Source organism: Equus asinus, chromosome 21 (assembly GCF_041296235.1).
Source record: "Equus asinus isolate D_3611 breed Donkey chromosome 21, EquAss-T2T_v2, whole genome shotgun sequence".
Classification (NCBI taxonomy): Eukaryota; Metazoa; Chordata; class Mammalia; order Perissodactyla; family Equidae; genus Equus; species Equus asinus.
The window spans coordinates 49,430,466-49,449,627 of NC_091810.1; the positions used below are offsets into that span (position 1 = coordinate 49,430,466).

Consider the following 19,162-nt stretch of genomic DNA (forward strand, 5'->3'; position numbering starts at 1 on the left):
TCTCCCTAGGGTAAATGGCCAAACAGAGAACACAGCCCTGGGGCCAGAACATCTCCTGAGCTGAATCACTCAATTCATTTCCTCCCAAATCCACAGGTCACTCCCACAATAGTGGGAACACACAGGAAGATCATTGTTCCCAGTTATCAATTTTTAACATTTTAATCAAACTCACTAAAAAAGTTTTAAGCGGGCTGGTCCGGTGGCGCAGCAGTTAAGTTCACACGTTCCACTTCATCAGCCCGGGGTTCGCCGGTTCAGATCTGGGTGTGGACATGGCACTGCTTGGCAAGCCATGCTGTGGTAGGCGTCCCACATATAAAGTAGAGGAAGATGGGCACGGATGGCAGCTCAGGGCCAGTCTTCTTCAGCAAAAAGAGGATTGGTAGCAGATGTTTGCTCAGGGCTAATCTTCCTCAAAAATAAAAAATAAAAATATTAAAAATATTAAAAAAAAGTTTTAGGGGCTGGCCCCGTGGCCGAGCGGTTAAGTCTGCACACTCCACTGCAGCGGCCCAGGGTTTCACTGGTTCAGATCCTGGGCACAGACATGGCACCACTCATTAGGCCATGCTGAGGCGGCATCCCACATGACACAACTAGAAGGATGTGCAACTAAGATACACAACTATGTACCGGGGGGATTTGGGGAGATAAAGCAGGAGAAAGAAAAAAAAGATTGGCAAGAGTTGTTAGCTCAGGTGCCGATCTTTAAAAAAAAAAATTTTTTTAAAAAGTTTTAAAACTTTGGAAATGAGGACCTTCTGACTTTAAAGTTTCACTTTATTCCTTGCATTTTAACTACTGGCACTGTGTAATCTTAATATAAATTTTTAGGAGCTACCCATAATTGGCAGACTATTTTTATAGCTATTTAATAGCACTGAAGAGATCCAGGCTTAAAAAGATTTTCCAAAGTTTTCATTTTTAAAATTAGATTTTGTTCCTCTTTCTAGTGGTGCTGAGTACTTGTCCTACTTCTGCTTCCTTAAGACTGACCCATGCCATAAATGGTAGAGAAGAAACTGCTAAAAAAAGAAGAGGGAAGCAGACACCCTCTAATGTAGGTTCTGAAGTAATGTCGGTAACCCAACTTTTGTTTTCCATAAATAACAGGACTAAAGGTAGTGTTTCTCATTTGATAACATTTTTTTCCAGTTTTTTTTTTATTGAGTTATTGATAGGTTACAATCTTGTGAAATTTCAATTGTACATTAATGTTTGTCAGTCATGTTGTAGGTGCACCACTTCACCCTTTGTGCCCACCCCCCACCCCACCTTTCCCCTGGTATCCACTAAACTGTTCTTGGTCCATAGTTTTAAATTCCTCATATGAGTGGAGTCATACACAGATTATCTTTCTCTTGCTGGCTTATTTCACTTAACATAATTCTCTCAAGGTCCATCCATGTTATTGCAAATGGAATGATTTTGTTCTGTTTTGCAGCTGAGTAGTATTCCATTGTATATATGTACCACATCTTCTTTATCCATTCGTCTCATTTGATAACATTTTTAACAATTTCAAAGAACTTTCACAGAAGGGCACTTGTCAGGGTTGGCTCTGTAGATGTAGAATTATTGAATGCTGTACCTTATCTGCAGGGGATTAATTGATACATGGTTATTCAAGGCAGTTTCAATTCCAAATTTATTTTCCCCTGCTATCTACACAACTGCCAGGAGGCATCTGTTACCAGATGATGCATGATAGATGTTCCAGGGAGTGCAAATTAATTTAAATTAGCCAAAACCCAACATAAAAATAGTAAATCTGTTCAGATGACCTACCATACCTTCACCAGGCCAGCTCTCCCTCCTCCACCCCTAACATTGAACATGGCTCGTGTGTTTCTCCTCTCCTCCCTCATAGCTACCCCTCCAGTGAAATGTTACTAATAGGTTTCTGGGCTGCACCATTTTTGGTGTAATGCACCCTCAGCCATTTTGTCTCTGCTCCAAAATCTCCTACAATATCTGTGGGCCATTTAAGGCAGGACATGGGGCCCCTCCGGCCTCCTGTCTAGCTTTAGATCTCAGGCTCTTTCAGTAGTCTGTGCCCAGCTCAGTTGGCCTAACGCTCTTTGAGCCTGCCCTGCTTGTTCGAGAAACTCTAGTCTCCCCTCCTGTAACAGGCACCATCATTTCTATGCTTTCTTCAAGACCACATTCAAATGCTACGCAAGTCAAAGGCTCCCTTTGACAGCTCCAGGCCCAGTCTTTGGTTCATATTCAATGGCACTTACCACACACTGCTTGGCACTGGGGTTATTTGTGGAAGATTTCTTGTCCTCTGTTAGACTGTGTAAGTGCAGGTATTGGGTCTTATTTATCTTATTTTTCTCTGAGAGCAAGAACTGCTAGACAAGTGAATGGAGACTCATGCAGACCGGCTGCCTGGCATCGTCGTTGCTGTGGGCTTACTACCCACTCCAGAGGAGAGCTGTATGTTTTGTATGCAGGGTTAAGAGGAAAACACACAGTGTTCAGGACATTGTACCTTGTTGCAGTAACAAATTAAGACTCCTAGGCACCTTTTATATGGAGAACACACCTGGACTTCTCCTTCCCACGTTACGTTGACACTCTGCAGCTGCTTGTCTCCCTGACAACGCAAGTACCTAGCTCAGCAGTGGGGGAGGGCTTGTGGAATTCTGCCGTGGGCCAGGTGATTCTGGCGTGGACTGTTTGGGACGTTGTTAACGACTAGACCACACCGTCGAGTCCCGGTCCCAAGGCGCTGCTGCACCAGGCACTTGCCAAAATCCCTGTAGGGCCTCCAGGACAGGAATACCGATCCCGCTTTTGTGCAGTTAAGGACTCGCCTAAGGTCTCTGCTGAAAGCGGAATGGCAGGAATGACAAGAAAATAGAGTTCCAGGGCTTCTCGCACCGGTTGCTGCGTTTATTTAAGACCAGAATAACCCCGCAGGCCAGGACGGAGTGCCAGAGGGTCGCGGGCTACCAGATGGCCACGCCGCGGAGCGGCCTTTAGGACTGGAGGAGCGGCGGCTCCCTCTCCGGCGTCTACCACCTCTTCCGGCTCCCTCCCTGGTCCCCCGCGTACCGGAGGAATAGGGGCGCCGCCCAAGCAGGGAAGATGGAAAGCAGCGCGGGGCAGGCACTCAAGCCCGCGAAGGGGTGGGCTTGGGCGCGCTCACGCGCGTGCGTGCGTGCGTGGATGGGCGCGGCCCCCAGCACGCCGTGCGCCAGGCGGACGTCCGGGCCGGCTAGGCCGGGGCAGTGGACGAGATGGCGGAAGGGGGAGGCTGCTGTGAGCGACCGGATGCAGAGACCCAGAAATCCGAGCTCGGGGCCTTGATGAGGACCACGCTCCAACGAGGGGCGCAGTGGTGAGCGCCGAGCCCGTTTTTCCGCCGCAGAGGCCGGGGGCCGGAGCTCTGGCTCTCAGGCCCGCCTTTATCGCCTTGGGTGGGAACCGGCCAGAGGCGATGTTAGTGACCCTGAGAGAGTTAGTGACCCTGACCCCCACCCCTCAGGAGAAGGACCCGAGGATCGTCTCTGGGGAAGGGTGGGCGGAGCTGAGGGTCGTCCCGGTCCTTACGGAGCCCCAGGAGGCGGACCCGGCGGGGACAAGGCCACAGGATGAAGAAAAGGGGAATGCTCACGGGGACCTTCAGGATAGGAAGAGCCCTTTACTCCGAGGACTCGCTGTGTGACCTTGGGTAAAGGCGTCAACACCTCACGGACCCCGGTTCCTTACTGTTAAAACCGGAGTAGCAATATTTGGCCCTCCGTCCTCAGTGGGTTAAGACGAAGATTAGAAATACATATCTTGTAACTTGTAAACTGCCGAAGAGATGTCTGAAAGCCTCAGGTTATTTTGGTAGCAAATGTCAAAATAATTTTGCAGCAGCGTTTCGAATTGGAAGAGGAGGGTAGCCTACAGCCCAGATAAAAAGAAGATTAAAAGTCTAGGGTTTGGAAAAGCAAGTCTGAGACAAGAGCTTTCTTAATAAATTGTTTAGGGAAGGGACAGTATTTCCAATAGTGAAGAGATTCGCGGGTGGTATTATTGTGTGTAAGTAGAAAACTGAGGCTTGCCTTTGCATTGAACATGATTGAGCGTCCCTCTTAAAGAAACCATGATAAGGCCACTTAAAATGACAGAGGAATGAGCAGCGAAGAGAGAGGTTGGGGTTAAGAGGAATTCAGATGCGGCCTTACGGTGTTCCTGAGCTGGCCAAGCTGTGAAAGGCGGGGTAAGCAGAAGTACTTTTAGAAGTTATCCGGCAGAGGAGTGATATATGAAGAATACTCAGCAGAAGCAGAGGAAGTTTGAGATAGACTAAAATCACACACAGAAAGTGTTTGGAGGGTTTTGTTTTCTTGGAGGGAAAAGAGCATTTTAGAGATTTGGGTGTATTTATAGATTCATGTGGCCTCTAGGAAGCTGCCTGATCTCCTCTGAAGTTTGTTGGTTATAAAATTTGAAGGACTTACCAATATAATTGTTGTGCTTTGTTTCCCCACAGAGGTTTCCCTTTTCCTTCTGTCTTAATTGTAAAACAGCATAGTGATACTTTGAAAATATAACCAGATCAACTTAATGCTTTTTGACAAGCTAAACATACCTAGACACTATCATATATATATATATGTATGTGTGTGTATATACATGTATGTGTGTGTGTGTATATGTACATATATTTCCAAACATATGTACCCACATTTTTTTATATCTTGTTGGGTCCTCAAAGGAAAACTGAAGTGTGGGATGTTATTATCCCATTTTCAGAAATGAAATTAGTTTAATGCTATTCACATCAAGCAGAGCAGTGTAACCAAACTGCCTACCTGGACCAGGACCTCTATAAAGATCCTTATGAAGTTAATGACTTGGTCATTAGCAAACAAGATTTTTGCCTGTAGAAAGACTTCCTTTAAATAAGCATTTTGAAGTCAATCATTTCCTTCCTTTCATATATTCATTCTTTCAACAATCAATTCATTAATGGATGCCTGCTCTGGCCCAGGCTCTCTGTGCCATGTAGGCCCTAGCCCTGCTCCTGCTTTTGTGAGTGTGTTTTTTAGTGGGGATTGCTTGTTCCCCAAGTGGAAAGACCATAAAAAATATTAAGGGAGCACCTGCAGAAACTTACAACCTCAGCTTTTCTGGTATAGTAAATTTTTGTCTGTCTCTAGGTATCTTATTGACAGCCGGTGGTTCAAGCAGTGGAAGAAGTATGTGGGCTTTGACAGCTGGGATATGTACAACGTGGGTGAACACAACTTATTTCCCGGCCCGATAGATAACTCTGGACTTTTTTCAGGTGTAGTATCCTATTGCTTTTCTAACTGAAATATCCATCTGGGCAATGACCTAAGGTCATGTTTATCTGTAACATGGACATTGTGAACCTGGCATTCCAATTGTGAGGGGATAGAAACAAGTGTCCTCAATTTGTGTCTATAGCAGAAGTCTTTGCGACCCTCAGATAGAAGTTAAGCTGCTTTTTTCCTAAATTAACTGTTTGTAACAAGAGCATGCTTCTACCATTTTAAATCTTTTTTTTTTTAAATTAGTTCTGCTAGAGATTTCAGATTTCAGATTAGTATATGGAATGGAAAGAAATAATATTTTGAAGTCGCATCTGGAATCTGAAATTTTGGAACCAGAATTTTTTGTGTTACCTTTGCAGTGGAGCAAATTGTAGACCTGTCAACATTCATCAAACATTCCCGTGGTGGCCTATGTTTGTCATAGAAGTAGTGTGAGGAGAGGTGGAAGGTCAGTAGAGTTATGGTTACAATTAGCTCCCAATGGAAGAAGTGATTGAAAAAGTGATGTATGACACACCTGAGTTTGGCTTGCCCCTATAAATGCAGAAATGACAGTTGGCCTTTCCTAGGCTTTATTCTGCCTGACGTTAGACTCCCTTGCAAACAGGACAGAGGTGATCTGTTGCCTGTGCCCAAAATCAGGGCAGCAGAAAGGCAGACAATGCATGAGGCTTGATCCAAGTACCTATCACTAACCTGAGTGTTTTTAAAAATGAGTAAGGCTTCAATGCAGACATTGTTTTAGGGTAGATCTAAATAACATAATAAACAATGTCATATGCTTTGTTTCCTGATGTAGGCATTATACCATGAAGTTGCCACAAGGGATCATCGTGTTATGTTTGTGCTTTCTCCTTTTCCCTCTCTTCTGTTTTTTTGAAAAAGTGTATTCTTGACTTTTAATAGTAATAGTGATGAGAATCCTAGAGCTGGAGGGGCCCTCTGAAGTCATTTTGCATGACCTTCAGCTAAGGGCATGTCCCCCGATTTGATGTCACCTGGTTTTGGCTTGAAACATTTGCTGTATGCTTGGGAAGTGAAAATTGCATTCCAGTCAGATCCTGGAACACTGACAGTGCAGGAATGACCTCTCTCTGGTGAATGAGGTCCCTGTTAATTCCTAGGCTCTCAGTCACCTGCCAGTCCCAGTCTGGCTGCCTTCCACCGAGGGTCATGGAGTGGCCTGGAGGGGGCTCTTGAAAGTGCAGGAAGGAGAGGGTAGAACATACCCTTGCTGATGTTGTCTGTCGAGCACCCCTTGTCTCATTGACACCTTTGCCCCTGCTGTATATCAGATAGAACCCCTACACTTTGACCAAGCTGTGCTCCTATTTTCCCCCTTTATTTGCCTCTTTGTTGAAGACATTTTCAGAGGCTAAATCCTCATTTTAGAACCCTTGTGTGATGTTTAGCATGATGCCCTTGAATGATCTAGTTTTGAGTGAGAATAGTGACTGCATTGAAAATTCAATTAAGTCTTCTGCATTTGCTATAGGGTCATAAGAATGACATGTTTGGGGAAATTGTCAGCCCCAGAGGGGAAAGAGCCCTGTAGGATTGATGTACTTTGGGTTGAGGATGCTGAAAGCTGTTGGTTTCTTTCCCACATTTGAAGGTTTCTGGTTGCTGTTTGGCACAGTACAGGTGGCCAGATCTGCGTAGTGTTTAGTGTTAGAAATGAAGAAGGTGTTTCTCCCCAAGTAAGACAGTAAGTGGATAACTTTTATGAGTTTTAATTTGTAAATCAGAGAAAAGTTTGGAGTTCAGGTGTCAGTTGTTTTTGGAAGCTCTTGTCTCATACAGACTGATAAATACTGCCCCTGGACCATCTTGTTGCCAAACAGAAAGGGTGTGGTCTCTCAGTGTTAATAATCATGCTAGGGGCTGGCCCAGTGGCAGAGCAGTTAAATTTGCACATTCCGCTTCTCAGCTGCCTGGGGTTCGCCGGTTCGGATCGCAGGTGCAGACATGGCACTGCTTGGCAAAAGCTATGCTGTAGTAGGCATCCCATGTATAAAGCAGAGGAAGATGGGCATGGATGTTAGCTCAGGGCCAGTCTTCCTCAGCAAAAGGAGGAGGATTGGCAGTAGTTAGCTCAGGGCTAATCTTTCTAAAATAATAATAATAATAATAATCATGCTAGAGCTGCTGTGGAAAGTGGTTGGCTCATCAATGAGGAGGATCCACCTTTTATTTTTCAATTATGGTAAAATACACATAACATAAAATTAGCATCTTAACCATTTTTAAGTATACAGTTCAGTAGTATTAAGCATATTCACATTGGGTTTTTTTTTTTCCTGAGGAAGATTTGCCCTGAGCTATCAGCTATGCCAATCTTCCTCTATTTTTTAGTATGTGGGCTGCCAGCACAGCATGGCCACTAACAGAACGGTATAGTCTGTGCCTGGGAACTGAAACTGGGCCACCAAAGCAGAGTGCACTGAACTTAACCACTAGGCCACTGGGGCTGGCCCTGCTTTCTTAGTAAATCTTTCAGGGGAAGATGATATCTGACCTTAATGCAGTTTCACTAAACAGAATATTATGTTAAATATTCATAATTAACTATTTTAATTGTGGAAGCTGAAAGCACTTTGAAAATGTAAACTAGAGTTTTTCTCTTTTATCCTACCTTCTCTTTCCAATTATAGAAGAAATATAAGTTCCTCATAAAATGTTCAGAAAGCATATCTGAAAGCAAAGACTAGTCAAGTCTGTGCTGTGTTATGGCCAGTGACAGAGTTTTGGGATTTTCTGTCCTGTTTCTATAAATACTTAAATTCCTATAAATAAGTACGTAAGAGTCATGTAAAACAAACATTTCTGGGGAGAAGAGCAGTGAGTTATGTGCTGTTTTCCTTTCTCAGATCCTGAGAGCCAGACATTGAAAGAACATTTAATTGATGAATTGGACTATGTATTGGTCCCAACTGAGGCATGGAATAAGTTACTAAACTGGTATGGCTGTGTAGAAGGCCAGCAGCCCATCGTCAGAAAAGTGAGTACATGAATTGTCACACCCACTGGTCAGTGTCTGCAAGTGCTCCCTGGGGGACACTGACTGGTGTTGGTTTCCTGGGGTACTGGATGTCCCTAAGTGGTTGAATGGAGGTATTTGAGGCCTTGTTTCTGGTTCTCTTTAGGGAATTGTGGTTGTGAGTGGTGGTGAGTGAGGCTGCTCACCCAGGATGTTACAATGAGTGGCCTCCAAACATCAGAGCTGCCCAGTGCCTTGGGATGAGTCCCCTGGTGCCGTGAGAGCACTTTCTGGAAGGCTCTATGAGAGAAAGTTCACTTGGGGTCATATGGACATACAGTAATGTACTGCTTCTTGTTTATCTTACAACCTTTCTGATACTGTTTTTTCCCCTGTGCTTGGGAGTCTTGGGCCACACTGATGAGTATCTCAAAAAGCAAGTGTTCATAGCCTAGAGAATAGCCTCTTGAGGAAAGGTAGGCCCTGGGATAGAAACCCAGATTGTTAACTCCTCTGGTAGACAGGACTCATGAGAAGACTACTACATTGAGTCCCAGAGTTTTTTTCTTGTCCTACCAGAGGGGTAATCACAGGAGCCTGCGTGCCTGCCAAAATACAGTAGTTGGATAAATTTCTCACTCTGCCTGGTGTGTAGTTCTCCTTAGCAGAGTAGGGAAGAATTGCAATCCTGAAGCCATGCTTCTAAGAGTCATTCTTCAGGGCCAGGACTGCCTTCTTTCTCCAGCTTGAAACCTGGGATCCTGAGAGGGGTTAGAGCTCAGAAGGTTAGGGGCATGCCATTCTCCTGCAGACGTCCCCTAATGCCCACTCTGCTGCCATGTGGTGAGCGTTCTGCAAAAGGATTTAACTATATTCTCTAGTCCTCTAATTCGACAGAGCCTGCAAGGGAAGCGTCATGATCCCCACTTAGAGATGAACAATGACTTCCCTGTTGTGCAGTGTCATTTCTATCTCTGGTTCCATCGAGGTGCTCTTGGTTGGTCCTAGTAGGTGGACAAAAGATTTTTAAACACCTAGGACAGATACTGGCAGCTTTAAATCTGTACTTCTGATCCCCTGATCACTTAAGGAAACTGATTATCATGTTGATTCTGCCTTTTGTCACTGATGAGACATGTTGATTCCAAAACTGCCCCAGTGTGGAACTATTGCTTCTTCACCCATGCCTCTTGTTCACAGGTTGTAGAGCATGGTCTGTTTGTCAAGCACTGCAAGGTGGAGGTGTATTTGCTAGAACTGAAGCTCTGTGAGAATAGTGACCCCACTAACGTGCTGAGTTGCCATTTCAGCAAAGCAGACACCATCGGTAAGTACCTGGGCTGGGGTTCCAGATATCCAGTGAGAGAGTGCAGACAGCATTGTGGCTGATGGGAGGGAAGCTGGGGTTCCCTCTTCAGAATTGCTACCCAGATAATCTCAGGTTGTGATTACCAGTTCTGAACTGGTAATCCCCAGAACATTCTTATGGAGAGCTAAGTTTGGGAATCATGTTCTATAGAACACTGGGCATGGTCCCTGCCCATTTGGCATATGGTAATACAGGTGAAGAAATGCAGATTCAGAGAGGTTAAAGTAACATTCAAAAGTTTGAGTGAGAAAGTGGCAAAGCGGGTATTTGAAACCACATCTGTCTTAATTCCAAAGATAAGTTTTCTCACTTTTTCATGTTGCTTCTGTGCTATAAATGGGACCCACATCATCAGAGAAGGAGAAACATAGGGAAAGTTTCTGGGTGTGTGAGTGCAAGAGGACGCCCATGGAAGATGTTTGGACTTAGGAGTCACCAAGGGGCTGAGGTCAGTCAGAACTTTTGATCCAAAGCATCCTGTGACCATCTGAAAAGGAGGATGAGTGTTTGCTTGCCATGGCTGTGTTTATCCTTGCATCTGGGAAAAGCCCTGAGTGATGTTTCTGTCTTTTCCAAGCAACCATTGAGAAGGAGATGCGGAAGCTGTTTAACATTCCTGCAGAGCGTGAAACGCGGCTGTGGAACAAATACATGAGCAACACCTACGAGCAGTTGAGCAAGCTGGACAACACTGTCCAGGATGCTGGGCTATACCAGGGTCAGGTAGGAGGGCCCAGGCCATGCCAACAGGCATCTCCGCCCACAGTGTGTGGCCAGATATCTTCTGGTTCTGAGCATGTCAGAAGTGAGGTGTTTTGCATATTCCTCATATGGTGTCCCTTTCACTCAGGTGCTAGTAATTGAGCCCCAAAATGAAGATGGCACATGGCCAAGGCAGACCCTGCAGTCAAAGTAAGTGAACTTTTCCTCTCTTGTAGTTGGGCACACAGGTCTAAGAGAGACACCGTTACCTAAAGTAAATTATTTGTGCTAAGAAAAAATTTTTCTGAATCAGATGAAAAAACATATTTGATTTTATATCCAGGATTTTATAACCCTGGCCTTTGGTAAGCAGCAGGTTGGGCTGCCATCTAAGTGACAGTTGTCTGGGTGTGTGAACAAGGCAGTGAGGCTCTCCTTGTTGAGAATTTGAGAGGAGAACGGGCCAGGATCTGGGAATGCTGCTCTGCCAAGAAATGGCTTTGTTTTTGTCAAGGGCTTTTATTTTCTCCATCTATAGTTAGAGGCTTTGATGGAAAAAAGAGGGCTCAGGCGTGGGGTCTTGTATGACTTGAAGGTAATAGTTTGATCCCACCTCACTCTTTACCCAGTGGCTTGTTACTCATTCTTGCCCTTGTCACTTGCTGGGGGAATTAATCTACTACTAAACTGGGACTCTGTGTACCTCTGTCTCAGGAGATGTTTATGTGTGGTGTGGAATTATGCGTGTCCTGAGAAGGGTTCATAAAATGGTGATGAATTTTTCTTATGGTGTAAGACGGGGAAATTGTGTCTGTATTGATAGTTATAGGGATAGTGGTGGTCTTTGCTCTCTTTCCTCAGTGAGGCCTTGGGCAGTGACTGTTTTATGTGATGGGCTTGTAGCCATCCTTCCAGAATCATGAAAACTATGAGCTCTCTCTTGAGAAACATGGAAGAAGACACAACATATTGCCAGCAATCTCAAGGGTTTTACAGACATCCTTGAGGCCTAGCCATGGCCTCTAGTTTAGGAAACCCTGGTACCCAGTTCCTGACGAGATGAGAAAATAGCTGTGGTAGGCAGAATAATACCCCCCCCCCAAAGATGTCCATGTCCTAATCCTCAGAACCTATGAATATGTTAAGTTATATGGCAAAAGGGACTTTGAAGATGTGATTAAGGATCTTGAGATGGTGAGATTATCCTGGATTATCTGAGTGGGCCCAGTATATCACAAAAGTTTTTATAAATGAAAGAGAGAGACAGGAAAGTCAGAGAAGGAGATGTGAGGACAGAAGCAGAGTCAGAGTGATGAAATGTGAGAAAGACTTGACTGGCTGTGAACCAGGGAATGTGGGCAGCCTCTACAAGGCTCTAGAGCCACCACAAAGGAACACAGCTTTACCCACATCTTGATTTTGGCACAGTGAGAATCATTTTGAACTTCTGACCTCCAAAACTGTAAAATAATAAATTTGTGTTGTTTTAAGCCACGAAGTTTCTGGTAATTTGTGACAACTAGCCCAGGCTGCTAACTATCTTCTTGGAACTGGAATTGCTACAGAACTGAGGGAAAATAACATAGAAACTGTGAGAACCTCCTAGGTAGACAGAGGGAGTTGGATTCCAATCTGTGAGGTAGGGTTGGCAGCTTGGAGCAGAAGAGGCTGGGTGTACTAGCCAAGGGAGACTGTTTTAGTTGTGCCTTTTTCTCTTCCCAGCATTGCTTTTCCCTATCCCTTCTACACACTGAGGCCTAAGAGATTCTAGTAAAGGGAGACAGCTTTTGGAAAAGAGCAGTGCCTCACTGACATTCCCTGAAGGTTAAGAGTGTCCTGGTAAAGTGTGGCCAGTGGCTAGGGAGCCCAAGGTGGAATTCCTGAAGCACGTTCCCCTCCCCACTCCACCAGTAGTGCTAGACACTGTTCTAGATGCTGAGGATACAGCAATAAACAAAGCACAGTATCCTCAAAGAGCAGAAATAAATAAGAAAAATACACATGTCCAATGGTTTTTGTTTTTGTTTTTGTTTTAAAGATTGGCACCAGAGCTAACAGCTGTTGCCAATCTTTTTTTTTGTTTTGCTTTTTCTCCCCAAATCCCCCAAGTACATAGTTGTATATTTTAGTTGTGGCATGTGGGATGCTGCCTCAGCGTGGCCTGATGAGTGGTGCCATGTCCGCGCCCAGGATTCCAGCCAGTGAAACCCTGGGCCACCGAAGTGGAGCGCGCAAACTTAACCACTCGGCTGCAGGACTGGCCCTGTCCAATGGTTTTTAAGCACTGTGGAAAAAAATCAGAGGAGAAAATCAGCGAGTGCTAGGCTTTGGGAAGGGGAAGATTTAAACAGGACGGTGGAGAGGCCTTGGAGGTACCATTTGAACATAGTCATGAAGGAGGTGAGGGAATCAGCAGTGAGTATGGTGCTTATTGGGGAGAATAACATTGTAAGGTCGAGGTGACAGCAGCTGCAGAAGTCCTGAGGCAGAGGCAGGCCTGGTTGAAGACCAGCAGGAATTTGCTGTGGCTGGAGCTAGGAAAGATGACAGGAAGGTTGAAGGGATGAGACCTGAGACATGACAAGGTGGTAGGCCCTGTTGCCCTTGTGAGACTCTGGATTCTAGCTTTGCCTCTTGGTGATGTAGGGAGCTCTTTGAAGGGGGTGTGGTGAATGGAGCAGTACTGTGATCTTACCTGGTGAATAGCTCAGAGGGAACTATAATGAGAAGATGACAAATATAGTCATGAAAAAAAGAAAGTGACAAATTGACAGCCTGTGCTAGGTGGAGCAGCATTCATGTTCCAAGCCTCATAAGAAGATGAAATAAGCATAATGAATATCCTCAAGAAGAGGAGGAAATAGGTATACAAAACAGGAACAAGGAGACATACTTGTGAACAAAGAATTCAGGGGATGGGTTGAGTAGCAGAGTGGATGTAACTGAAGACTTAATGAACAGATTGGAAGATCAGGTTGAGGAATTCTAGAAGGTGTTATGAAGGGATAAAGAGGTGGAAGATAATAGGAGAAAAATGGTATGGAGAATGGGAGTAGAAATGTCAATATCCATAAAATAGGAATCTCAGAAGCAGAAATGAAATGACGGGAGCAAGGGGAAGAAAATGTTAGAAGATGTATTGACTGAGGGTTTCTCAGAAATCATAGAAGATGAAAGATCTCAAAGAATGCTAACCACAACAGGTAAATGAAAGCCTGTACCTAAACACTTCAGAAATTTAACAAAGTTGTACAGAAAATTCCAAATCTTTTTGTGTTTTTGTTTTTGTTTCTTTTTTAAAGATTTTTATTTTTCCTTTTTCTCCCCAAAGACCCCCAGTATATAGTGGTGCATTTTTAGTTGTGGGTCATGCTAGTTGTGGCATGTGGGATGCTGCCTCAGCATGACCTGGTCAGCGGCGCCACGTCTGCGCCCAGGACTCGAGTTGGTGAAACCCTGGGCTACCGAAGCGGAGCGTGCAAACTTAACCGCTGGGCCACGGGGCCAGCCCCTCCAAATCCTTTTGAAGGAAAAAGTCAAAAAGGAATACGCAGATTAATATCAAACTTCTGAACAGCAAGAATGGATCCAAGAGAGACTTTTTTAGGTCAAAATAACTTTAAAACTAGAATTTTATATCCTGCTAAGCTGTTGACCTTAAGGGGTTTTCCATGCAGAGCTGCTCCCTGAAAACCTCTTAGAAGAAGCACTGTTAGAGTCCAGGGACATGCAGTAAAATCCATAAGGTGTGAGGGAGAGTACACAACTAGTGAAGTGTTCTTTTGACCGGAAAAGCAAGGGTTTTGTGACTTTGGAGTAAGGAAAGATTTGTTACACAAGCCACAGCACCACACATTATAGAGGAAAAATGGATGGTGTGGATGACTTAAATTAAGAACTTCTGTTCATTGAAGAGTAAAAAGAGTGAGAAAAGATATTTGCAATCCATACGTCTGACAAATTACTTATGTCCAAAATTTCAAAGAAACCTCTACAAGTCAACAAGAAAAAGTCAGACAACCCTGTTAGAAAAGAGGGCAAAAAACCTTTTAACAGTCACTTTACAAAAGTGGATATCTGGATGGCTAGTGAACATATGGAGAGGTGCTCAACCTCAGCAGTCATCCAGAAATGGCAAATTAAAACCACAGTGCATTGCTTCTGACACACCTGCCAAAATGGCTAAATGAAAAAGATAGTACTAAGTGTTGTTGAGGTGTGAAGTAACCCGAATTGTTGGACCCTGCTGATGAGAGAGATAAATTGGTACAGTGATTTTAGAAGATTTGGCAACAAGTACTAAGTGAAGAATTATATATATATTCTACAGCTCAGCAGTCTACTCCTAGATATACAACCAACAGAAATACATCCCATATTTACTTAAATATGTGTTCAAAGATGTTCAAGACAGCACTGCTTGTCATAGTCAGAAGCTGGACCTAACCCAAATGTCCACCAATGATAGAGTGGATAGATAATTTGTGGTGGATGCACACAATGGAATTTTGTGTAACCACAACAACATTGAGTCTCAGTAAGCAATGTTGAATAAGAGAAACCAGACACAATACAAGGCATGCAATATGATTCTCTTGATATAAAGCTTAAGAACAGGCAAAACTAGTGTTAGGGACTCAAGGTTATGATGGTAGTTAGTTTGGGGAAGGTGTGACTTAGGGAGTGTGAGGTGGACACCTGGGGGGCTGGTGCTGTCCTGTTTCTTTGTCTGGTTACTCGTTACGTAGATGTATTCTGTTGGTGAAAATTTCTTGGTTCTTGTACTCTCGTGATTTGTATATTTCTGTATGTCATACTTCAATAAAAAGTTTAATAATAAGAAAAGTTTAAGAAAGCAACCTATATCAATAACAATTACAAAGGGTTCCTGGACCCAATTCCAATCTGTGTGTGTGGAGGCTTCCCCACACCAACAAGCAGTCCTTGGACGCCAGCAGGGTGTCTGGGAATTCCACTCAATTCTGGCACTTTCTACTGGAGATAGAATCAGATTCCATGAGTAAAGGGCTTGGTCCCACAAGACCACCCTCCTCTTCAGATGCCAGTTGAAAACCCAGGTTGGTACCTCTGCTCTCTACCGACAGGCTGCAAACTGGAGGTTCCAATGAACAGGTTCCAACAACCCCCTTCAACTCAAGATGCCAGTCGCAAGTCCAGGTTGTTAACCTATACTTGTGACCAACTGGCTATAAATCAGAGGTTCCTAAGACCCCCTCCTCAGATTTGATTAATTTGCTAGAAGGGTTCATAGAACTCAAGAAAACCCGTTTACTCACTAGATTACTGACTTCTTAGAAAGGACATTAAAGGATATGAATCAACAGCCAGATGAAGAGATAAGGAGGGCGAGGTCCCAAACAAAGGAGCTTCTGTCTTCATGGAGCTTGGGGCCTTGCACAGTGGCACATGGAAGCATTCTGGTTCCCTAGCATGGAAGTTCTCAGAAAGAAGGATTTAAGAGCTGTCTTTTTGGGTTTTATGTAGGCTTTATTATGTAGTCATGATTGACTCAGTCTTTGGCTGTTGATTCAACCTCAAGCCCCTGCTCCGCTACCTGGACATCAGGGGGTGGGACTGAAAGTTCCAGTCCTCTGATCACCTGGCTGGTTCTTTTGGCAAGTAGCCCAGACCCTTGGGTGGGATCCAAAAGTTACCTTCGTTAACATAAACAAGACACTTTTATCATTCTGAACACTTAGGAAATTCCAAGAGTTTTTGGAGCTGTGAGCCAGGAAATGTAGATGAAGACCAAATATTATATGAGAAATATGTTTTGGTCGTCTGAATGGCCAAATATATATTTCTTATAAATCACAGTATTGCAACAATCCAGAAGTAAATTCTGGGTAATCCCAACATGGAAGACAAGTGAAGAGATGGGAGGCAGTAAAGAGCAGAGAGAGATGAAAATGTCCTGAACTGCTTTTCTTGGGGGGAATGTAGATAATTATAAGTTTAAGTAATTGATGGAGAAAAATAAAAATAGTTGTAGATCCTAATAAGTTAATGAAGTAACTACCAGAAATATAAAAATAGAATTTGTAACTTTGAAACGTGCTTTGTTCATTAGGTAAAGTTTGGTGGGAATTAACAAAGACCTGAAAATCAGTATGTTAAGCAAGATAGATGCGTCTGTCTTTCTAAAAAGAATTTCTGAGGTGAGCAGACCAGTGCTGGTATTCTTAGAAACCCAGCTGCTCTGTTCTGTTGCTCTGCTGTGTGGCTTTTACTTCAAAGGTGGTCACCTCATGGTCCAGGTTGACTGCTGGAGCTGAGGCGATTATAGCTGCCTTCAGGTAGCTAGGAGGAGGAAGCAGGAAGAAGGACATACTCCTTCCTTTTAAGGAAGTTTCCTGAAAGTCACACATGAAACCTCCCGTAACATGTCTCTGGCCAATTGTTTGACCACACCTGGCTTCCGGGGAGGCTGGGAAATGCCTTTTAGCAGGGTTGCAAGGTGTCCAGCTAAAAATTGCGGTTCATGAACTAAGGAAAAAGGGAAGAATAGCTATTGGGAAGTGGAAGGAAAAAAAACACCTCTTTTTCTTCTCGACTCTGTGAATATTTCTGGCCACCAAACGTGTCGGGGTTTATCCCATATCAACCAATCTCTGACACCAGCTGGGTGTTCTACAATTTAACTCAGTCTTGACACTGTTTACCTGGAGATAGTGTCAGATCCCATAGGTTAAGGGCTCAGTCCCAGAAGACTGCCCCCACTTTAGATGCCAGTCACAAGTCCAGGTTGTCACCTGAGCTTCTGATGACCAGCTAGCTGTAAATCAGAGGTTCCCATGACCCCCTCCTTGGGCTTGATAATTTGCTAGAACAGTTCATGGAACTCAGGAAAACAGTTTACTTACTCGATTACGTTTATTATGAAAGGATATAACTCAGGAACAGCAAAATGGAAGATATGCTTAGGCAAGGTATAGGAGAAGGGTCCAGGAGCTTCTATGCTCTTTCCAGGCATGCCACCCTTCTAGCATCTCTACGTGTTCATCAACTCAGAAGCTTTCCAAACCACCTACTTAAGGGATTTTTATGGAGGTTTCTGTAAGTTGGCAAGATTGATTAAATCTTTTCGCCCTTGGTGACTGAACTCAGTCTCTAGCCCCTCCTTAGAGGTAGGGTAAAGGGGATGAGTGAAACTTCCAACCCTCTAATCACTGGTTGGTTCCGCTGGCAACCAGCCCTCCATCCTTTGTTAACTTAAACTGAAGTGTGGTTGAAAGGTCTTGTTATAAATAACAAAAGAAACTCCTTTCACCTTTATCACTTGGGAGCTATTTCAGGAACCTAGGAGAAAAAACAAATAAATGATGTTCCTATCACTCTTATCACTTAGAAAGTTACAAGATTTTTAAGAGCTGTGTACCAGGAGCCATGGACAAGACCAAAATATGTATTTCTCCTTATAAAGCACAGTATCATAGGAGGAATCAGGAAACTGCATCACCTAAAAAGGAAAATTCAATGGAAGGCAAGAAAGAAGGAAAAAAAAAGAACACCTGAAAAGTATGGTAATTAGAAAATGTGAACTAAGGAGGCTGAATTAAGTTCAGCTGTAACAGTAATTAGACTATAGGTTAAAGTCGCTAATCAAAAGACATGAACTCTTGGGTCAGATTTTTTTAAAAAACCAGCCATGTTCAGTAATACATTGTCTGTCAAAGAAGACACAGAGGGATTGAAATGGAGGGAATGGAAAAGTACATCAAGTGACTGTGTGATCCAGGGAAAGTCATTGACTGGCTTAATCCTTTTTTTAAACCAAATTTTACATATATCCTGGTCAAATTTACATATATCCTGGCCAGGAGAATAGTATAATGAAATTGTTTCCATTCAACTCTTTTATTGACTGGTGAGGGCCTCCTTGTAAATTCTGAGCATTTTCAGATAGTTTTCTCTTGTGGATTACTCCAACCTTTGTGTTAGTGCTTCCAAGGTTTTCTGTAGACCTGGCCTCATTTCTCTCTCTCTCTCTCTTAACTTTACTTGCATGAGGTCTGTAAGGCCTGGTTAGCTCTGTACCACAGTCTCCTTTAAAGGCTGCCTGCCTGGAGTTGGAAGAGGTCAGTGTTCCTGGAATGGAGATGTGAGTGCACACAGATGAGGGTTAACAGTGTTAGTGTAGAGAGATGACAGCTTAGGATGTTGTGAAGGCAGTGAGGGTTCTGGCTAAGAGTTCATTGTTATCTTAATAATAATGCCAGAAGCTGGACTTGGGATACTTACAGTCAGTCTTAAAGGGTGGGCTCATCCTTAGAGCAGCATTTAGCCTGGAGGACATCTGAGAAGCAAGCAGAGTGCAATGGAGCAAGGAGGGCAGGCATGGGTATGTTATAGGGCCTCAGCCTTTGGTCTAGGGCATGTTTGATTTGTAATTAATAATGATCTTACATGACTAGGAGGAGAGAATATCTCAGTAGAAAGGTGCTGGGAGACCAGAGGCTTAACTAGAGTGTCTTTTACAAGCAGAGGGATCCTTATTTAGGGGTTTGGCCTCTGTTTTTTAGAGTGCTTGTGGCATGAGACTCAGTCACAACTGAGAGTGAGGTCTCACCTAATCTAATATGTGCACTTGAGAGTCAGGTGTTTCCCACTGATGCCTATTTCCCAGCCTGCAGCGCCCCAGGGTGTGCTTTGAGCCTGCCTGATGACAAATGACAAGTGCCCAAGCATTTCCCAGACACAAGTCACTTTTTTGCACAGAGTTCTTTCTTTTGATTTGTTGGTCAAGAGTGGGGTTTCTAAAAAACTGTTGTGTAAACTTTCAAGCAT

General features: G+C 43.8%; 1 protein-coding gene and 1 long non-coding RNA gene across 10 annotated transcripts in view; one reads left to right on the plus strand and one right to left on the minus strand.

The window, feature by feature from the left end:
- Nucleotides 1–1,126: 1,126 nt before the first annotated feature.
- LOC139041454 (uncharacterized) lies at nucleotides 1,127–3,176 on the minus strand. The gene is made up of 3 exons (XR_011496642.1): nucleotides 2,555–3,176; nucleotides 2,247–2,443; nucleotides 1,127–1,599 (listed from the first exon to the last, which is right to left on the minus strand). It is a non-coding gene; the product is annotated as an uncharacterized lncRNA (long non-coding RNA).
- A 3-nt stretch (nucleotides 3,177–3,179) lies between these two features.
- USP4 (ubiquitin specific peptidase 4) overlaps nucleotides 3,180–19,162 on the plus strand; it is a 42,780-nt gene continuing 26,797 nt past the window's right edge. For 4 of the 9 annotated variants that reach the window (XR_001397968.3, XR_011496641.1, XM_014840403.3 and 1 more), the window contains exons 1-6: nucleotides 3,192–3,352; nucleotides 5,166–5,293; nucleotides 8,174–8,304; nucleotides 9,484–9,610; nucleotides 10,230–10,375; nucleotides 10,503–10,564. Coding sequence is in view for 7 of the 9 variants with exons in the window: in XM_014840403.3 (XP_014695889.1) it covers nucleotides 3,252–3,352; nucleotides 5,166–5,293; nucleotides 8,174–8,304; nucleotides 9,484–9,610; nucleotides 10,230–10,375; nucleotides 10,503–10,564 (695 nt within the window). In the remaining 2 variants the exon portion in view is untranslated. Of the gene's footprint in view, nucleotides 3,353–5,165; nucleotides 5,294–6,923; nucleotides 7,012–8,173; nucleotides 8,305–8,449; nucleotides 8,628–9,483; nucleotides 9,611–10,229; nucleotides 10,376–10,502; nucleotides 10,565–19,162 lie in introns of those variants that run through there. The other 5 variants (XM_014840402.3, XM_070493503.1, XM_070493504.1 and 2 more) reach the window with 5 other exon arrangements.